The sequence below is a fragment of the Eptesicus fuscus genome, chromosome 4, assembly GCF_027574615.1.
Source record: "Eptesicus fuscus isolate TK198812 chromosome 4, DD_ASM_mEF_20220401, whole genome shotgun sequence".
NCBI lineage: Eukaryota > Metazoa > Chordata > Mammalia > Chiroptera > Vespertilionidae > Eptesicus > Eptesicus fuscus.
Window position 1 is genome coordinate 88,161,469 of NC_072476.1, and position 18,939 is coordinate 88,180,407.

The 18,939-nt window shown below is 42.7% G+C and overlaps 1 protein-coding gene and 1 pseudogene across 1 annotated transcript in view; both read left to right on the forward strand.

The window, feature by feature from the left end:
- ADCY2 (adenylate cyclase 2) overlaps positions 1–18,939 on the forward strand; it is a 279,910-nt gene that overhangs the window by 249,300 nt on the left and 11,671 nt on the right. The window contains exons 19-22 of the mRNA XM_008161799.2: positions 7,433–7,517; positions 10,331–10,489; positions 13,828–13,974; positions 15,397–15,504. Coding sequence (XP_008160021.2) covers positions 7,433–7,517; positions 10,331–10,489; positions 13,828–13,974; positions 15,397–15,504 — 499 coding nt within the window. The remainder of the gene's footprint in view (positions 1–7,432; positions 7,518–10,330; positions 10,490–13,827; positions 13,975–15,396; positions 15,505–18,939) is intronic.
- LOC103305102 (60S ribosomal protein L7-like) lies at positions 2,598–3,447 on the forward strand (annotated as a pseudogene).

Below are 18,939 nucleotides of genomic sequence, written 5' to 3' on the forward strand. Positions count from 1 at the left end.
AGTCATCCTAGGACAACTCAAGCTTTCTTTTCTTCTACAGAAAGCAGCCATCAGTGAGCAATTTTGTTGTCTAACCTAAAACAGAAAATGTCCTGTGATTTGGACCCACCTGCAGGAAGATACTCAATTCTGGGCTGTTTTGTTTGATTTTAGAATGAGGGGAGGGAGAAGATTTCCCAGAGCCTGTGCCCACAGACTGTACAGAATACATACTTCTTATCACCAACTCTCCCATCGGTGGTGCTGAAGCTGTGCACATCCCTTACCGTGTTAGTCTGTTTCAGCCCCTGCATGTTCCGCTGGCCATATTTGAACACCACTCTGAAAAGGCATGAGGCTTTGAGCTGTCTGTCTGTCTTTGGATGACACTGGGCCATCGACTCCGGAAGCTTGCCCAGGATCTCGGCGAATCTGTGTCCAGCCAGGGGGAGGAAGATTGTCTGGAAATGAAGCCCCTTAGGTTTCAAACCAGCGTGATTGTTTGTCCGCTCGTTCATTTTTTTCTACCACACACTTGTATTGAACATTCTCCATATGCCCGCCCGGATTCCTGGAGTCGGAGCACACAGAGATGGATAACATATAGTCTCTGTTGTCAAGAAGGTCACACAAACCTGCTGTAAGAAAACCGTGGTTCAGCAGAAGGCCAAAAGGAGGTTGCCAGGGAGTTGTGGTTACGTTTGTACAGCATACCTAGGAAATGAGTGGCATGCAGGCTGGGAGCTACCTCAGGTAGCCCAGAGATGACTCCAATATTGGAAAGACTTTGAAGAACCATAGAGATTCAAAAGCACAGGACAAAGCACAGCATCATGGCAGAATAAGATATCTCTCGTTTCTGCCCTCCCCACCACCACCCCCCCACACACCTTAATAATAATAATTTGAAACCGGTCCACAGACCAAAGTACCTTTGTGAGAGTTGTGGGGTCCAGCAACTATACCAAGGGATCTGGGTGGAGTCTCACCCACCTGTGCATCAGGTAATGTCATATAGACCTTGGTCCTGGCTGTGGGCCCTGCGGTGGCCCAGGCACAAGCTCCAGCCCCTTTCAGCCATGATCTGGGAGGCCGGGAAAACACTCTCAGCCAGTCACCAGTGGATTAGAGAGCCTTAGGAAAGCCCAGATTTCCAGAGGAAAGTTCCAGCACATTATGGGAAGAAAAATTAGAATTTGAATGCTTTGTAGCAGGCAATAAGAACAGTTTGACTCTACCCACATCGCCTCTCCCCCATGATGGTACAGCTTAGGCTCAAGAGACATCCCCTCGCCCATGGTCCTGAAGGAGAAACAAGAGCATGTAAGTGAGCACAAAGCTTCCCCAGCTGTGCAGGGCACTACAAAGAGACCCCTGTCTCTCTTGGCCCACCGTGAGTACTACGTCGGGAGCTGTATGACTGGGGGTCAGGAAGAGGCTGGAAGAGTAGCAGATAGGACTCTCCATGGGCATTTAAAGGGATTCCACTAACTGCACTGAGGCCTCCATCAAGCAGCCTGCCCACCATCCATGGGGAACACTTTGCCCGCAGATCCTACACCTGGCCCACGGGTACCTCCACTGTTCCCTATGCCTCCCCCCTCCTCCCACCCCTGCTCTGGGGCCAGCTCCCTGTGTGCACTCCCTGTGGCAGCGGAGAGAGTGAGCTTTGGCAGACAGCTAGTGAGCACACTCGGAAAGTTGGTCCAAATATGGGGACATGAACCTTAGTAGGTTTTGTTGGGAAAACTAAAGAGAGGCAGTCAGCACTTGGCCTGATGCATTGTAGGATGAAGAGGAGGAATACAAGCTTAAGAATTCTGCCACTAGAGGGAGCAAGAAGCATGGAGTATTTTTTTCATTAAAGACAACAAATGGTCAACATGTAAATGAAAAGATGCTCAACATCACTAATCAGGGAGATCAAAACCACAATGAGCCCTAGCTGGTTTTGCTCAGTGGATAGAGCGTCAGCCTACGGACTGAAGGGTCCCAGGTTCAATTCCATTCAAGGGCACATGCCCGGGTTGCGGGTCCAATCCCCAGTAGGGGGTGTTCAGGAGACAACCAATCAATTATTATCTCTCAGCATTGATGTGTCTCTCTCTCTCCCTCTCACTTCCTCTGAAATCAATAAAAATATATCTTTAAAAAAAACACAATGAAATATCACCTTACACCTGTTAGAATGACTATTAGCAAAAAGACAAGTAATAACAAGTGCTGACAAGGAAGTGGAGAAAAGGGAACCCTATACACTGTTGATGAAAGTGTAAATTGCTTCAGCCACTATGGAAAACACTATGAAAGTCCCTTGAAAAAATTAAAAACAGAACTGCTACATGATCCAGTAATCCCACTACTGGTATATAGCTACAGAAATTGAAATCAGGATCTCAAAGAGATATCTGCACTCCCATGTTCATTGCAGCTTATTCGCAGTAGCCATGACATGGAAATGGCCTAAGTCTGTCAATGTATGAATAGGTAAAAGACATGTGAGATATATAAACAGGTATCAACCTTTACTTCAGTTTATCAACTATTACCAAAACAACAGATAACTAGATTTCTTGAGATGCTTTTTTTCTTTAAAAATAGAGGCTCGCTCTTTTCTGGCTGGAACCATGGAGGGTGCAGAAGAGAAGAAGAAGAAGGTTCCTGCTGTGCCAGAAACCCTCAAGAAAAAGGGAAAGAATTTTGCAGAGCTGAAGATCAAGCACCTGAGAAAGAAGTTTTCCCAAAAGATGCTTCGAAAGCAAGAAGGAAGCTCATCTATGAAAAAGCTAAACACTATCACAAGGAATACAGGCTGATGTACAGAACAGAGATTCGAATGACCAGGATGGCAAGAAAAGCTGGCAACTTCTATGTACCTGCCAACATTGGCATTTGTCATCAGGTTCAAAGGTATCAACGGTGTGAGCCCAAAGGTCCAAAAGGTGCTGCAGCTTCTTCGCCTTTGCCAGATCTTCGGTGGCACCTTTGTTAAGCTCAACAAGGCTTTCATGAACATGCTGAGGATTGTGGAACCATATATTGCATGGGGGTACCCAAACCTGAAGTCAGTAAATAAATTGATCTATAAGCGTGGTTATGGCACAATCAACAAAAAGTGAATTGCCCTGACAGATAACTCATTGATTGCTTGATCTCTTGGTAATTATGGCATCATCTGCATAGAAGAGCTGATTCATGAGATCTGTACTGTTGGAATGTGCTTCAAAGAAGTAAACAACTGCCTGTGGCCCTTCAAGTTATCTTCTCCAGGAGCTGGGGTGAAGAGAAAGACCACCCACTGGGAACAGGGAAGACCAGATCAATAGGCTTATCAGGAGAATGAACTAAGGTATCTACCATGGTTATTTTTGTAATCTGGTCAGTTAATAAACTGAGTCCTTTAAAATTGAAAAAAAAATAAAAATAGAGGCTCATTTCGCCAAGGGGAAAAAAAAAAACATTTTAAGGATTATATTTGTGTCCGTATGCCTGGACTGCTTTCTCTCCTCAGAGAATGGTCATTTTTACCTCACCAGAACTGTTTGCCTTTAGGTTAGAAACTGGCTCACCAAGTAATCCTTCCATATCTGCCACCCAATTTGTTAGGTTTCTTTGTTCTTTTGGACTCTCAAAACTTGAGGGACAGAATGAGTACCCCATGAACAGCCTCAGGGTGAGGGCCAACTGTGAATTAGTGTGTGGCTACAGGCGTACTTGGATATCTACATCTCCAGAGTCCAATTTTTAGGTATTAAAGAAAGCATATTTGGTCACATTTTGGCTGGAACTGTCATCAAGTTAAGAATCATAGAGTTAGAAACTTTCTCAATTATATCAGCTCTGTCTCCCCTACTGTATAACTCAGTGATAGCACAACCCTTACACGTGAAAGTCTGAAATTGACCTTATCCTTAAAACTTAAAGGGGGGAGAAGGAGAGAAAGAGGCCTCATACACAACTAGCTGTCATTTTTATATAAATTCTTATATAAATGGCTAACATAATTGTTATGGGTAGAACTGTGTCCCCCAAAAGAAAACCTGCTGAGGTCCTAACCCCCCATACCTCTCAACATGAATCTACTTGGAATCAGGGTTATTACAAACATGATTAGTTAAGATGAGGTCCTATTGGAGCAGGGTGGGTGCTAATCCAACATGGTTGGTGTCCTTATAAGAAGATGGCCATGTGAAGAAGGAGACATACTGGGAGAACACATGTGATGATGAAGACAGAGATTGGGGTGATGCAGGAGTGAGCCAAGGAGCGCCAGAGAGTGGTGGCCACCACCAGAAGCTAGGATGAGGCAAGGAAGGATTTCTCAGCAAGTTTCAGAGGGTGCATTGCCCTGCCAGCACCTTGGTTTCAGACTTCTGGCCTCCAGGACTGAGACAATAAATTCCTATTGTGTTAAGCCACCCAGTGTGTGGTGCTATGTTTCAGCAGCCCTGCGAAACTAATACAGTGATCCACCCACTTGACTAGACTCTGCCAGGAGGACATCCTACCCTTTTATTCCATCTATTCCAATGCTCCCTTCACATTACACAGTCCTTTTCCTCCCCATATTCCCGACATACACACAAAGAGCAAGGTAACCAGGAATGGATCTGTGGATGGAGAAGTTCATCATTCAAACTACAGGAGCCCTGGCAGCGTGCATCCCTGAGAGGCCACCACGGGAGAGAAGGGTTCCGGTGGGAGTAGGCAACTATTTTTGGCTAGATGAATAAAAGAAGTTTTACAGATATCTAAATGAAACTCAAGAAAGCAAGATGCAGTTCTTCCTAGTACAGAGGTTTTCAGAAGTGAAAAGGGCATCCATGTGTCAGTACACGAGTCTGTTCTACATCTGGGTTGTGCCTTCTTATGTCTGAGGTCCATTTTGGTCTGTACTTTCAAACTCACTGCCAAGTTCAGCATGAGAGCCCTCCCTTACCTTGATTCCTCCAAGTACCTACTTCCAGCCACCACTATTCCTCACTGAGGCTCAAGATGTGGGAGTGGGGAGCAGGATACTCCGCCCCTAAACCAATGCTCAAGAGCATCAATGTGAGTTCTGGGAAAGGATTGTTCCCATAGGTTGCTTACGTATATTTTCTGTGTGAGTAACTGCAAACCCAGGCAGGACCTGGATTACATTAATAGGGACCTCCTCCCATTCTCCCGCAGTGATAGGGACCTGATCTGGCATATTTGGGGCATCAGGTCCCTTTCCTGGGCATGCCAATGGGACCTGAGTTCTGATTGGTTATGCCAATGATGCTAATGCAAGATCTTGACCTGGGAGTCAACATTTCACTCTTAGTTTGGGGCTTACAGAGGTGGTGAGTGGAAGAGGAGGGTGGCATAGCTGTTTTCTCAGACCCCTGGTTCAAAGTAATAAGGTGTTCCAAAAACAACATGAAAATTCAAAACTCAGCTTGCGCCAGCTTCTTAGGCTGTTGGCTGTGTTGTACCACTTTTACCAGCTGGTCAAGATCATGTCACTATAGTCAATATAGAAAAAAGATGAGTTTAACATTCATTGCAGTCAGCACTGTTTATAAATAACTGCTCCCCTGAGTCCCTTCAACTGTGCTGTTAGACACAGCTGCCACTGGCTCAAAATGGAGCTTCATTTCTTAAAATCAATACGAGTGAGACAGGAAAATGGCACTTTTCAGCTTACTTCATTCTCAGAGAGAAACTGCTGACCTGCTGGCTGAAGAGCTCAGATTCTTCCAGACATAGCTGGCTTAGTAGGGAGGAGAGAGCCCTGAATGCAAGCACAGCCAGTTTCTGGCGAGTTCTCTGAGGTCCTGAGTCTTAAACCACAGAGACTGGGCAACTGTGTCCTCATTTATGCAGGAATCCACTTCTCCTTTACACTTGGATCTTTTATTCTGTTAATGATATTCTCTAATCAGCATTTGTGTATCCTTCCCAGTTCGATTGCCCACCCCATCACTCTGTAGTTAATACCTAAAGTCATGAAGTGCTTCCTCTGTGTCAGGCTCTCTGCCAGGTATATGACTATTTGATTTAGTTATGGAAACAGCCCATAAGGTAGGTATTGGTACCCACTTTGGCTGATGAGAAAAGTGTGGTTTCAAGGGGTTAATCCAGGGCCACAGCTTGCTAGAGAAGGTAGAGTCAAGATTACATCCTGGCTTATCTTACTGCACAGCCCCCCTGAGCTCTTCAGTACTGTATCGATTCCTCTTACTCTCTCATCAGCACTTGAACCTTCCATAGAGAAACAGGAAAATCTCAAAGCAACTTCAACTCACAAGCAGACAGTGATTACATGATATTTATACTTGATTAAACACAACCTATGATGCTTATGTGACACGGTGTCCATACAAAATCAACTGTTTTTTCAGGTCTTACTTCGGAACTATGTGGGAAATCATTCTTTGTCAGCTTATACAGGACTGTCCTGGGATGGCAGATTTCCCTCTGTATGCTGTATTTCTCATTGTTTTCTGTCTCAAAAACAGAAGCTATAGGAGGTATAGATATGATTATCACAAGGAATTGGCTCATGTGGTTAAAAGTGTTGGCAAATCCAAAATCTGCAAAGCCAGTGTCCTGGTTTGAGTCTGAAGGCTGGGAGGTGCTGTAGAACCAGGAGGAATCGATGTTGCAGTTCAAAGGCAGTCAGGCCAGAGAGAATTCTCTCTTGCTCAAAGGAAGATCAGCTTTTTCTATTGTTGATGCCTTCAACTATTTGGATGAGGCCCACCCATATTGCGGAGGACAATGGCTTTCCTCAGCCTACCAATTTCAGTGTTGATCTTACCCAAAAAATATTCTCTCAGAAACACCCAGAGTAGTATTTGACTAACTAGCTGGACACCCTGTGGCCCACTGAAGTTGACACATAAAATTGACCAACACACATGCCAACTTGGATGTGTGGAAGGTCACTGCCTGGAATGTTGTGGTGAGGATGTGAGAACTTGGGCAGGGATAATTTACTGATGTCTATCTGGACCTGAGGGGAAGTGGGCCGGTGGATGAAGGGTTTCCATCTTCGTTACACTTTTGTGATACAAAGTCATATAAAAGAGGCTATAAGAATGGGTGCTTTTGAGAAAGTGATAGCTTTGTAGAAATTAAGTTCTTTCTAAGAAATTTTTGAAAATTTAAAAAAGTTATATATGAAGTTATCCATAATGATCCCTGAACTATAAAGAAAATAAGATTAACGTTCCTTCCCCTTATATTTGTTAGAGCTTGGTATAAAATAAGAAACTTTTATCAATTTGAAATAATGTTTTATTAAGTTGGATTGTTTTGTTTTGATGTAATCTGGGTTTGAACATATATTTGGGGTGTGTGTGTGTGTATGTGTCCGGAATGGAATGCAGACATTCACTAGAGTTTCTGAAGTTGGCCGATTCACAGATTCTAAGTCCTGTGTGTATGTTGTTTTGTATTATTTTTGTCTGTTTGTTTTTAATAGACCAGGCATTTGGAAAGACCTGAAGACCATGGGCTCAGTGTCTCTCTTTATATTCTTCATCACACTGCTTGTTCTGGGTAGACAGGTAAGAAGTCTGGTTTTTTACACAATTTCTCTAAAGTATCATGTTAATAACACTTGGAGGATGTGCATTGTAGTTACCTTCATGCAAACATCTTATCACAGGAGAAACTGGGTGGCACAGGGTACGTGAGCTTAGATACAGACAGAAGGAACAAAGTTGCTATTTTCCACTAGTGGCAAACTTTGTAAATTATAAAGATGTGAATCAATTCATTTCCTTTAAGTCTCATAATATATTTTACAGGTTTCCTGAGCCTAAAAAAGCTGACACTTCTTGAAAAAAACTCCCCTTGACTGGGTTTTCATTTGCTTTTCAGAATGTGTAATATGCTTCCTTTTCTTTGAAGTGGGTATGAATACCTGTGCTGTCACTTGTAATCACTCCTAGAAATAGAGTCTTTTGTTCAAAATTTTACTTTATGATGCAAATGAAACTGTGCTTCCTTCCTTGGGCCCTGTACTCCTTCCTGGCCTCCCAGTAGAGGCTGTGGGTGCAAGATTTTTGAGGGCAATATCCTTTCTCTGCCTGAGCACAAGGACACTCCCTCAAAGAATAGACTCATCTCATTCATCTCATGCCTGGCGGCTCTGCCTCAACCAAAGTTTGCTTTGAGTACTTTGATGGATAACGTGAAACCAAGTAGTGATTAACTTGGAAATAACCAACTAAGATGCAAATCCATTTACATTATGTACACATCCCTAAACTGTGAACCAATAGGAAGCTGTTAATGGCCAGGGCAGAGACCAGATCTGTGACTGCCAACCCAGCAACCTGGGAACACCGGAGTCTCCATCTCCCGGAGCAGTGCTAGTGGCAGCCTGCCCCAGGAGCTCACAGGGCAGCCCTCAGCACTCTCCCTGGAGCTGAGCTGTGGTCCTGCTGCAGAGCCTCCGGTCTGCCTGCTGCCCTTCCCCGCCTCTGTCCCTGGCGCCTGCTTGGTTCTGTTTTCTTTGGCTTGCCTTTTTGACAACCGCACATTTCTGTAAGCCTTGTTATACCGTGTTGTTCTTTTTCTTGGTTTCATCTGTTTCTCCTACTGCCCTATTTCCAGTGGAGGTCACAGTCACAGATACTGGAGATTAGGACTTGGAACTCTCTTTTGGGGCACACCATTAAGTCCATGACAAGTGGTTTGGGATGGGAACATTTGTCTTCCTTTGGGGGCCTCCCCTCAAGTTTCTAAGGTACCTGCACATCAAGGACAGGAATCTGCAGCAGAAAGCACTGGGGAGGGGAGATGTGAAGATTTGGCAAAATGTCACTTTTAGTCCAATGTAGCTGATCCCAAATCCAGTTCCTTTTATTAAACAACTTGCAAAATGCTCCCCTGTGATGCAAGAGCGATCACTTGGAAAACCTGAGCAGCCTCTTTGTACAGTTTATAGAAACCTTTCAAACCTGCATGAATTGGGCTTGCTGCCTGCCCTGCTGGCTCCTTGGTTTCATCTCATGTTCCATTTCTGTCTCACCATCGATTGCTCTGTCATTTTAATTCAAAACCAGCCACATCACTGGGTTATTCCCCAAAAGGCCCAAATGAATAATCTAATCTCTAAGTGAGAGGCCATTTCTAGTAAGTGCCCAGCATGATGCCATAAAATAGACTGTGGGAAATTGGCATTAATGTAAAAAGTTAATATAAAGAAACTTAAAAATATCCTTTGCAATCTTTTTTTTAAAAAAATGTCTGGCTATATGAGGCAAAAATAAATGCCACACCAGAGAAGGCGTAACTTTTTAGTGGATCAAACATAATTCGATCAGTTCTAATAGATGAATGATCATTGTTTGTTAGATTCGGGATGTAGATTTCTTTTTCATTGTTATTTGTTCATTAGAGGTGTGTGTGTGTGTGTGTGTGTGTGTGTGTGTGTGTGTGTGTTGTTGTTGTTATTGTTGTTGTTGTTGTTTTACATCACTGGCATAATTAACCAAACCATAAAACAAACAAACCCCCTGCATCTAGTTCTTCTTTGCATTTGTTTGTCTATAAATTACTCTCTGTGCTGAAATACACCCTGTGTACTAGGCCCCTCTGCCATAGGAGGATCTACTCAAGCCTGGCACACAGCTGGCACAGAATGATGCCAAAACCAGCGAGACCCTTTGACAGTAAACAAGTCTCTCCATTTCTACAATGTTCATAACTTAGAAAACAACATTAAGTTTTAATACATTATAAAGCATCTGCACATGTTTTTATTACCAGGCACCATCTTAATTAAATGATATCAAAATGAACTTTTGTCTAAACATGTCACTCTCTCAGTACAATGAAACACCAAATAAAAAATGCATATTTTTCAATGAATAGTTAATTATATAATTTGTGCTAGGGGAAAACGGATTTTTAAATATTATAGGCAAGTTGCCACAAATGAACACCATTATTTCTCAAATGCAAATCATCAAACAAAGCACTTTCTCTACTAATGTGTTTTCCATTTTTCATTTAGTCGTTATTTACATTCTATTATGCCTCTTTTCAAAAAATAACTCAAGCCATCTTTTATTAACAAAACTGAGCAAGGAGCTTTCCTGTCTTTTTTCCTTGCAAGCCTCCAACATAACTGTTTTCTCTGTTCCTGAGGCTGGTTCTTTCCTGATCTTGCTTTTTGCAAATCTGTGTTAGAGGTTGAGTGAGCAGCATTGGTGGGGAACAGTGGGCTTTGCAGGGAAGGTGACAATTCTGTTTGGGGGTTCTATTTTCGGTTTTGTTTTTCGTTCTTTTTATTTTCTCTTTAAAACCTCCACTCTCTGGCAGGACAAGATGCCTATTGTTTCTTTACCTCTGTGTCCTCTTGTAACAGAATGAATATTACTGTAGGTTAGACTTCTTATGGAAGAACAAGTTCAATAAAGAGCGGGAGGAGATAGAAACTATGGAGAACCTGAACCGCGTGCTACTGGAGAATGTGCTTCCTGCGCACGTGGCCGAGCACTTCCTGGCCAGGAGCCTGAAGAACGAGGTGAGATGAGGTGGGACTGATGGTCAGGACTGGATGGTGGTGCCAGGTGAGGGCTGGAAGCTCCAGGCAATCACCTAGATGCCTGTGGTACTACAAACCCCTAAGTGTTCAAGTCCAACATTCGAGAGGATATTGATTAGATGCATAGATGTCAGTCGAGAAGAGTGAGCTAGAATCACCTGTGAATGTCTTAGCATAGAACTAATTCATTATTCCTCATTGTTCCCCCAATCACATAATGTTCTAAGGATACAATATGAGGCACTAGGGTTCCAAATGTGTATGTCACAAAAGTGGCCAGCACCCTCTCCCTGGCGCCAGAGGAGGCCTTGAATACCGGCATGTACTAGAGACCCAAGTCCAGAGGCAGAATCGAACCACACATCCCACACGTCCACTCTTTCACTTCTCACAGCTTTCCTGGGAGCCTTTTAAGGGTTTTAGAATTTCAAAGATATGAGATAAAGTTTGGAAGTTATCCATACAGGACCAGATCAAAGTCTTGAGTCCATTAATTTAAATGGATGGAAATGGAAATTTCACAGAAAATTTCTCATAAAGGTGTGGATATTTAACTCGCATTAGAAAGGTTGAAATTCAGTGTTGAAATGGCATATGAAATAAAATGTGAATTTTTTAAATATTTCTGCATGACAAGAGTCAGCAGATATATCTCCAGTGGGACTTTATTAATTTAAGAAACATGTATTTGAGCACCCACTGTGTGCAAAGGTGTGGGTTGAGAACATTGGAGTTTCAATGATGTGTGATGTGCAATCCTGTTCTTAGGAAATTTTTAATGAGGTTGGGAATAGATGAAGGATCAGGGAACCTATATAGATGGATGAACTCCTTAATAAATAAGCTCAATTGTGGTGGTGCTAGAGTACAAAGCAACCTTGAGAGAAAAGGCTGGAACAGTATTTTTCTGAAGTGCCAGGTGGTGAGGTGAGATACTGTACACTGTCACTGTCATCTTACTGGAAGTGTGCTGGGCATGTGAGCCAGCCCCGGGTCCCACAGCAGGTATGACTGACCACAGACCATTCACTTCCCTATTTCTCCTAATGTTTTCTACATTCAGTAGGTTACTCAGCAACCAAGTTACATATTGGTCATAGATGATGGTGTCACTACATCTATTAAGAAGGAACCATCAGTTTTCATTAATGATGTAAGAGTACTCATCCTGCCCTGACTAGTTTGGCTCAGTGGATAGAGCATCGGCCTGCGGACTGAGGGGTCCCGGGTTCGATTCCAGTCAAGGGCATGTACCTTGGTTGCGGGCACATCCCCTGTGGGAGGTGTGCAGGAGGCAGCTGATCGATGTTTCTCTCCCATCAATGTTTCTAACTCTCTATCCCTCTCCCTTTCTCTCTGTAAAAAATCAATAAAATATTTTTTAAAAAAAAAAGAGAGAGTACTGATCCTGTCATACAGCAAGCAGTCAGTGCTGGTGATTTTCATGCTTATTCTTGTCATCATCATCATTCCTCAGAGAGTCACTCTGGTTGATGTCAGCAGACTACAGGGAAATTCAGGATATAAACAATATACCCTTGCCTTCCTAGACTTACCCCTTCTACCTAAGAGCAGGGAGGTCAGTTGAATTTATACTATGTTTTTTTTTAATATGAATTTATTGATTTCAGAGAGAGGAAAGGAGAGGGCAAGAGGGATAGAAACATCAATTATGAGAATCATTGATCAGTTGCTTCCTGCATGCCCCCTACTGGGGATTGATCCCACAACCTGGGCATGTGCCCTGATTGGGAATCAAACTGTGACCTCCCGGTTCATGGGTTGATACTCAACCACTGAGCCCCATAAGCCGGGCTACCCTGTGTTTATAAAAACTGGTATTTTTAACTAGAACAGGCTCCTAGGGGGTTATCTGTTACCCTGACTGTTTAGCTTAGTCAGCATACTGGAACCTAAGCTTGGAAATCACAAATGCCACCAGTTGTCTTCCCAGGATATGAATGTTCACAAAAACAACTTTGCAGAGGGAGAAAGTACAGGTCTGCACAATGAGCCAACTCAACCATATTCAGAGCAGAGTAGAAAAGGGAAACCTTGATTCTATCGTCTGTGTGTTGTGTACAGAATTGTGAGCCAGTAACAGAAGGCATTACGAGGTGGTTGGCCCTGAAAACAGGAAGATTACATGAGTCTAGCTTTTCCAGGGAGTAGTTGTGACCTTCAATGGGTCACCATTGCCCTCATGTGTTTGTTATGAGACCTCAGTGGGGGAAGAACATTCTTCTGAGAGGCTACCTTGGAGCTATGGTGCTGTTGGAGTGCTCACTCTCTACCAGGGGATTCATCTGGTTGCCCCAGAGGACAGAACTCACTGATAGCATACATGCAGAGTGGATTTCCTCACCCTGCCAGGCACACCGGAAGCACCAGCTGCTAGCATTCTTTCCTCACTCAGATGATGGTCATCTTGTTTTTCAGAACTAGCCTCACATTCCCTGGAGTAAGGAACGTTTCCCATGATGTGCTGCACCACTAAGGCACCTGGCCATACTGCCTTTGTTGGGTTATCTGAGTGCCCTGATGAGCCAGCACTATGGGGAAGGCAGATCCTCATTCCTAGAATTAGCCCACACACCCTCATAACAACCCTCCCTTTCGGAAACTTTCACTGAACTTGGGGGATTAACTATATGTTGGGGAAATTATGGAAACACCTTGAAATTGTGTTTATAAGACATTGTAATTTTATTCGTGTCCATGGACAAAGAACTATGAGCCTCTTTCTATTTAAAAACAGATATCTGCATTAAATATTGCTGGTGTCTAATGCAATATGAGACATAGCCTGAGGAGTTTCACTGGTCCCTTCTGATCAACTAAGGAGTAACTTGATGAGTTTCATTTGCTCCTTTCAGGAGACCCTAAAAAGGAAAATGAATCGGGACCTCAATACAAAGAATGAAGCCGTAAGGAGTCGTTTTAGAACAATGTAGTGGTTTGGGAAATCATTTTGTTTCCCTTCAGTTGCTTAAAGGAAACTTTTTCCTAAACCAGAAGTCTGTGGTCTCTTGTAAGAGAGAGACCTAAATTGGAGATGGAAGAGAGCCTTAACTAGAAGGGTTCTTCATATTAGCTGGTGGTGTCAGCAGATTGAGGATTCTGAGCCTACATCCAGCTCATTAGAACCCTTCACCTGTGATCAATGGCCAGTGTCTGGAATAGACCTGGCATTGGGTGGGACAGGTGGTGTGGGGCACTGGGTGACTTGTTTACCAATCCTAGTGTAAAGAAACACATGCATTAGAGCATGTGTTTGAAAGGTTTTCTGGTGCTGAGCTCTTCTTTTTCTCTGGCAGGAGTTATACCACCAGTCCTACGAATGCGTCTGTGTTATGTTTGCTTCCATTCCGGATTTCAAAGAGTTCTACACAGAATCAGATGTCAACAAGGAGGGCTTGGAATGCCTACGGCTCCTGAATGAGATTATTGCTGACTTTGATGATGTAGGTACTTGATAGTGACCCCTGAAGGACAAGAGTAGCCCTAGTCCCACCCTTGGGCAATCCCAAGGCCAGTACACCTGAAGTTGCTCATCATGGTAGATCTTAAAACTTTTCCTTTGGTGTAATTTCTCATGGCTGGAGTTAAAGCCTATTGCTCTCTTTAGCTCTCTGAAAAATTTGGAGTGACAAATGTATTTTATCTGTGAGAAGGTATGATTGCTAGGAACAACTACCAAATCTGTTCAATAAAATACCTATACAGTGTGCTCATGAATTTTCTCAAAAGGCTTGACTCCAAAGAAAATATTTGTCCATCAATTTTATATAAAAGTATAATTAATCTATTTATCATAAATTATTAGCCTATCTGTGCATATTCCAAGATCTTAGATATCAACTTGAACTGTGCATGGATGACATGTTTTGTTATTGAAAAAGCCATATGTACCTGGGATAATATATTTTAGAAGGGACAACGTATATGTTTTAGAATTTGAAATAGATGTCATTTTTCAATTTTCAATATTCTGCCTACATAAAGAATAATGTGTTTTGTTTTCTAGTAAGAACAAACACACCTCTGGTTTTAAGAATGTTGCTGTTACATTATTCTGATAAATATTGTGAAAAATATAGGAAAATTGACATTCATGAACATGTTTATCATGATTCATGAAACTTTGAAATACAGTGATGATTTCAGGCCAACTTTCTAAATGTCTTGTGGGATGTATACATTTCTCTACTACCATCACCATCACCATGAGGTTGACTCAAGACTCATGATAAAGTAATGATAACTAGAGATTTCCACTATATTGCCAGGTTCTTAGTGAAAAATGGTGGCATATTTCCTTCAGTTCCCCTCAGCAAAATAAATGTTCCCCAGTACCAGCGGATGAGTGACAGTGGTCTTTTAGATTGGACTGTCTTTTAGATAAATGGTATGAGGATTGGCTCACTTATCTTAAATTCTCTGAGATGTAATCTTGAAGGAAACTTCTTTGAAAGCAGAAGTACCAAAGAAGGGTCAGGAAGATGTCTCAGACTTTAGTTGATCCCATTATCCTCCTGAGCAGATATATGAACCTCCAGAATTTCTTTCACTTGTTCCCTTATTTAAAGCCACTATCACATGCATCATAATTAATATTGGTTCCTTCACTGGCAAATATTGAAATATAACTCATATTAATTAGAAGTAAATCATTATACTGCATTTCCTTCCAAGGACAAGCTCTTTGTGAAATTCATGAAATGTTATTTCCCGGCAAAACCCAAGATTGAAGGATGAATAAGCAGTGGTTGAAACATCTCATATTACTATTACTGTGAACTAGAATTTGAGGATGTCTCTTGAAAGCACTAGACCTTGGGTCAGCACTCGACTGAATAACTTAAACGATTGTCATTGCCTCACAGCTGCTGTCCAAGCCAAAATTCAGTGGAGTTGAAAAGATCAAGACCATCGGCAGCACATATATGGCAGCAACAGGTCTGAGCGCTGTGCCCAGCCAGGAGCATGCCCAGGTACAGACATGTCAGCCATACAAGGGCACATGTGAGCCTCGGCTCCACCTATAGGTCATCCATGGAGCCAAAACGGTCATGCAATGACTATAAACTGTTCTGTGTGGACACGTAAATCTCAATGATTAAGGTCTTATGAGAAAAGATGAGAATTCTGGAGACTTCTGAGGATATGTCCACTGAACTTTTTCTGGTGGACAGGGAGAGAAAAGTCTAACCAATCCAGTAGTTTCTTGATACCAGATAAATATACAAAACCAGGATTAGAGCTGTTTACTTAAAGGTGACTCATCACAGGATGATTGCTGATCTTTTGGTTAAAAACATGTAGTCTGCCGAAACCGGTTTGGCTCAGTGGATAGAGCGTCTGCCTGTGGACTGAAGGGTCCCAGGTTCGATTCCGGTCAAGGGCGTGTACCTTGGTTGCGGGCATATCCCCAGTGGGGGGGTGTGCAGGAGGCAGCTGATCGATGTTTCTCTCTCATCGATGTTTCTGGCTCTCTATCCCTCTCCCTTCCTCTCTTTAAAAAGTCAATAAAATATATTTTTTAATAAATAAATAAATAAAAAATAAAAAAACATGTGGTCCAAAACCAAGCTGGCCATTAGAAATTTGATTTAAAAGCTGATTGGACAAAATTGAGTATCTTTAGTCATCTAGGATTTTTTAGGGGGTTTTCCATTTTGTTGTGTTTTGTTTCTCTGTGTGTGTATGTGTGTGTATAGATATATGTATGTAACTTTTGGGTTCCTAAACCAGACCCCCTTTCCCCTTAGGACAGTGGGCTCCCTGACGGGCACCAGCACAGGTTTGCTGTGGGACAGAGGTGGTGGGTGCAACACAGACAACAAGACCTTACCAGAGCACAGCTTGCTGAAAGCAGGTGGGGTCCTCCAACGGGCTGAGCCACATATGCTCAGCTTCCTCTCCCAGACCCACCTCCCATGGGTGGAGTGAGAGAGGGACAGAGGGGCAGCAGTGTTAAAACAGCTCCCTTTTCCAGGAACATTAGTACAGGGTCCTCTTTTCTCTCTTCTCATTCATGGGCAGAGAATAGAGTGTGAAATGTACATTAGCATTTTTCTTTTTCTTTTTTTTCTTTAATATATTTTATTAATTTTTTACAGAGAGGAAGGGAGAGGGATAGAGAGTTAGAAACATCAATGAGAGAGAAACATTGATCAGCTGCCTCCCGCACACCCCCCACTGGGGATGTGCCCGCAACCAAGGCATATGCCCTTGACCAGAATCGAACCTGGGACCCCTCAGTCGCAGGCTGACGCTCTATCCACCGAGCCAAACCAGCTAGGGCTACATTAGCATTTTTCCAGGTGAACAAGTGGAAATAGTCTAACTTTCAAGTGAGACTGCTCATTATTACTATAATAGCTAAGCTTTCTGCACTTTGGTGTCCTTATATGTAAAATGAGGATCATATCCACTTCAAAAGGCTTAGGAAGACTACATGAACATGCAAAACACTCAGTAGACTCATGAACAGAGTGGTAAGGTAAATGCTAATAGCAACAATAATACAGTTGTGGTTTGTGCACTGTTTCTCATGTTGATACCATTGTCTCCTCCAAGAGACCATCTGTAAGGGGCTTTTGGACATAAATGAAATGTGGTGTGTCATCATGTCCATGCAGGGAGATTTTACTCAATATGAGTTACTTTTGTTTAGAGTGTTTAAGTGGAATCTTGTAAGGTCATCCTACAAGTAATTTGAAGTTCAGCAAATGTCTTCTAAAAGGGGGAAATAATATGCTTGATAAATATTAATATGGATATTACTTATTTTTATAAGGAATGAAAGTCACTTCTGCATTTTGCAACACATCCACTTGTTTCTCTAGTTATAAACAAAACATATTCGACTTGATTTTTATAAATGAAACAACTTTCTGCTTGTTGTTTAGCCAAATATTTCATTTGGCAACAAATGACTTTTAATTTGCAGAACAAATTGGTTTCTAGAGGATTGATGTGTTTTCCTTAAATCCCCAAAGAGGCAAAGTTATCTGGACAAAAGCCTTTTGAAATTCCTCTTTATTTGTGACACCTCTGCATTTTCTCCTGTGGTTGCAGCACACTTATCAACTGGGAGAGAAGAAATGAATAGAGCCTATTGCCACCTAGTCGGGCAGGGCTTTCATGCCTGCCTTTGTTTTGCTGCCTTAGTTTGTGCTTCTCAAATGAAGGGGGGAAAAAATGTGTTCTAGTTCTAAGCTTAAACACAGCATGACTAAATGTTGGTTGCATAATGTGTAACAAGTGACTGCTGTTTTCACTGGTCAAGAAATGGAATATTAACTTGAGAATGGGCCTGCGCTCTAAGCCCGCTCTCATAATTCCACAAACGAACACTTGGTCAGTAGATGTTCTGTGATGAAGTCAGCGGTGGGAAGCAGTGGGGACCCTGCCCCTGGTCTGCCCTTCGCTTTACTGTCAGGATATCACTCTCTTCAAGTCCCCACACTGCAGCCCCTGCTTGACCCTTGCTATGACCTTTAGACTTCAGGCAATGATAGCACACTTGTGCTTACAGGTGTTTTCCTTGACTTGAAGACTTTTTCTTTTTTTAGAAAAAAGGACATTTCATTTAAAAATATCATTTCCAGCTTCTCCTGAAAATTGGTAGATGAAACCATTAGTGTATCTGAAAACCAGGCCAAGTCAGGCTAGAGTTGGAAGCTCCACTGGACCCTGTCCCAAGTGCGAACAGAGGCCCTTGTAACCATGACAATGGGTCTGTGGTGAGCCATGTGCTCGGTACCTCCCTCATGGAAAATGCTTTAAAATGTTGGGGGCAGAGATACTTGCCAGTACATCCCTTAATGTGTATTTTAATAAAGCATATTCTCTGTAGAGTGAGATCAGGTGGAGAACAGTGAAAGTCCGATTTAATCCAAGCTGAGTGAATCTAGAGGGATCCATGATGGCATAACAATCGGGCTGCATTGCACAAATGTTATGCAGCGCCTCTGAGTTTTGATAGACACTGGGAAGGTGTGAGTCCTGTTCTCTGACAGGTGCCTGAATCTCCGGTGTTCAGAGCCACTGAGCCGGCTGATCTCCGTGCTGTGGTCCTCAGCTCACCTGGGAGAGGGCTGATGTCCTTTGGAGGACAGAGAGGTCTGGTCAGATCACCCCAGGAGCCCCAGGACAGAACATGGTGCTCCTTAGACAGCAGTTCTCAATCTTCAGAGTCAGACAAATGCCAGTTTACTTTAAGCAGTTGTCCTTGCTTGGAGCAACTTCCAAAACACACAGTTCACAAAAGGTGTTCCACAAAAGCAAACGTGTTGTCTCACCATGTGCACTGTGTGCCTGGAAGTCATTAAAATATTCCAAGATAGCTAACAAATTGTTTAGATCATGGGAGAAGGGGGTGCTTCTCACTGCCATCAAAGCTTTATCAAAAGCTCAGGTAT